This window comes from Gymnodraco acuticeps, unplaced genomic scaffold (assembly GCF_902827175.1).
Source record: "Gymnodraco acuticeps unplaced genomic scaffold, fGymAcu1.1, whole genome shotgun sequence".
In the NCBI taxonomy this organism is placed as follows: Eukaryota; Metazoa; Chordata; class Actinopteri; order Perciformes; family Bathydraconidae; genus Gymnodraco; species Gymnodraco acuticeps.
The window spans coordinates 2,825,567-2,827,988 of NW_022990313.1; the positions used below are offsets into that span (position 1 = coordinate 2,825,567).

At 44.2% G+C, this 2,422-nt stretch overlaps 1 protein-coding gene across 1 annotated transcript; it reads left to right on the top strand.

The window, feature by feature from the left end:
- The first annotated feature begins 319 nt into the window (after window positions 1-319).
- Window positions 320-1,357, top strand: LOC117550460 (putative nuclease HARBI1). The gene has a single exon (XM_034222896.1). It carries the CDS (start codon window positions 320-322, stop codon window positions 1,355-1,357), a length of 1,038 nt encoding a protein of 345 aa, XP_034078787.1.
- Window positions 1,358-2,422: the final 1,065 nt, after the last annotated feature.

A 2,422-nucleotide genomic window follows, 5' to 3' on the forward strand; every position in this document is an offset into this window, starting at 1 on the left:
TAATCTGGTGTTTTTTAGTCGATGAGTAGTGCAGATATCACTGTAAAATCAATCGACAGTAAGGGGAATACTTACTTCCGGGTGTACAATTCTCCGTTATCCAATGAGAATGGACGCTCACATTGCCTTTAAAGGCAGCCGACACAAACGAAAATGTCATTACCAGTAGAAATACATTGCTTTTAAAATCGTGCTGTGCAACACGAAAAAAAGGGGAAAATCGTGTTGGTGAACACGAATCAATAGATTAAAAGTCGTGTTGGTGAACACGAAATGCCATGAGACTGGGTTGGACTGAAACAACAGTCAGAACACAGTCATGGCAGGGATTGTTCACATCTTCCATGCTGGAAGGAGAGGTTACCGCCAAAGGGTCCACACCGAGCGCCCCAAACCTCTCCAACAGTACACAACAGAAGAACTGTACAATCGTTTTCGATTTGGACTTGATGACATCAACTACATTGCTGATCTGGTCAGGCCACAACTGCAGTGCAGAACCTTGCGGAGTCATGCTCTGACTGTAGAGGAACAGGTCCTCATTGCCCTGCGCTTTTATGCATGTGGAACATTCTATGAGGTCATAGCTGACAGCATGGGAGTCCACAGGACAACAGTGGGTGAAGTGGTGACAGCTGTGTCTGATGCACTGGCTCGCCTGCTGGATCACTTTGTGACTTTTCCCACTGATGGCCAGATTGCCAAAGTGAAGCAGAAGTTTTTTCTTCTGGGAGACATGCCCAACACCATTGGGGTGATCGACTGCACCCATGTACATATTCAAGCACCTCGTCAGAGGGAGTGGGAATATGTCAACAGGAAAGGGAGGCACAGCATCAATGTGCAACTTGTGGGAGATGCTGACCTTGCCATCACCAACTGTGTTGTGAGATGGCCTGGGTCAGTCCACGATGCACGTATCTTCAGAGAGAGCCGGTTGTTCACTGAATTCCAAACCAACAAGCCGGATGGAGTTATATTAGCCGACAGTGCCTACCCACTCCTACCATGGGTGATGACACCTTTTCCCACGGCCAACACTCCCTCACAGATGCGCTACAACAATGCCCATGGAAGAACAAGGTGTGCCATTGAGCGCTTGAATGGAGTACTGAAGAGGCGTTTTGCACGCCTCAACTATCTGAGAGTGGAACCCCAAGGAGCATGCCAAATAACACTGGCTTGTATTGTGCTACACAATATCGCTGTCCATCGCAGAGTCCCCCTCTCTGACATCGATGATCCCCCAGAGCCCCTCCCACCTGCTGATGATCTAGGCCCACCTATGGATTTCCCTCTAAATGAGAGACTGAGTGGTGGTGCAAGGCGAGATGCTATTGTCCCCAATTACTTTTGAAAGGTGATGACAGATGATGGACTTTTTTTTGTTGAAGATATTTTTAATTTAATCTAAATTACATTTGTGATTGACAATCTTTGTTGTGATACTTTCATGAGCATAAACATTTATGTCATCAACATTTGGTTGAAAACAAAATAGGCCACCACAAACATGAGCAAAAAATGGAAAAATAAAATGTATTTCCCATGAAGGCTAACAATTGTGTAGTATTTCAGTTAACAAACTTTGCCATCTAATTTAAATTGAAACATATTTTTAAATAAATGGTACAGTACATTTTGCTCTGGTAATCCACTGGAAACCCACCCCTCTGGTGGGATCAGGATAATCCAGTTTTTTGGGATCAAACTGATCCCAATCCTGTGTTGTCGGTTTGAACTACCCGTTTTGAAGATTTGATCCAGATTAAAGCTTGGATTGGATTTCCTGATCTGATCGGATATCAAAGTGATCCTAATCCTGTTTTTTGGTTTTGAACTCCCCAAAAGATAAATCTGATCTGATCAGATAGGGATTAAAAGTTTTGAACTCTTGGGCCCAGGGCACTTTGTGATGTTATCCTTTGCAGACCATTCACATACACCAAGACACTCCACAGCAAAGGGAACATCCCAAAAAGCAAGTGATTCATGTTGGGCGCAGGCATAAAGTAACTTCCACTCAGCCTACTAGCCGTTTGTTGAACTCCAGCTCTGCATCCGAGGCTTAATAATCTGTCCAAGTACCAAAAAAGGTCAAGGATGCAAGATCATATTTTATTCCTCACAATTCTGGGTCCTCTTTATGTAATTGCTTCTGTCACCAGCCCCCCTGAAGCCATAACAAAGAATGCTGCTGCCCTGAAAAATGTGAGCAGTGCCTGAATGATTTAGTAAAGAGGTGGAGAATATCAAGCCTGCTGCCCCTTCCCTTTGTGCCCTCCCTCAACACATCACAGTGCTTTGCTGTTTACAAGTCATTACTCTTTGGCATGAGAGGAAACTATTTTCCACAGTCCTGCATTTCCCCCATTATATCAAGTTTCTAAAGACAGGGTCCATTTGGAGCAGATCATTTAAT

Coding starts and splice junctions, on each gene's coding strand:
- LOC117550460 (XM_034222896.1), top strand. CDS start 320: ATGGCAGGGATTGTTCACATCTTCCATGCTGGAAGGAGAGGTTACCGC.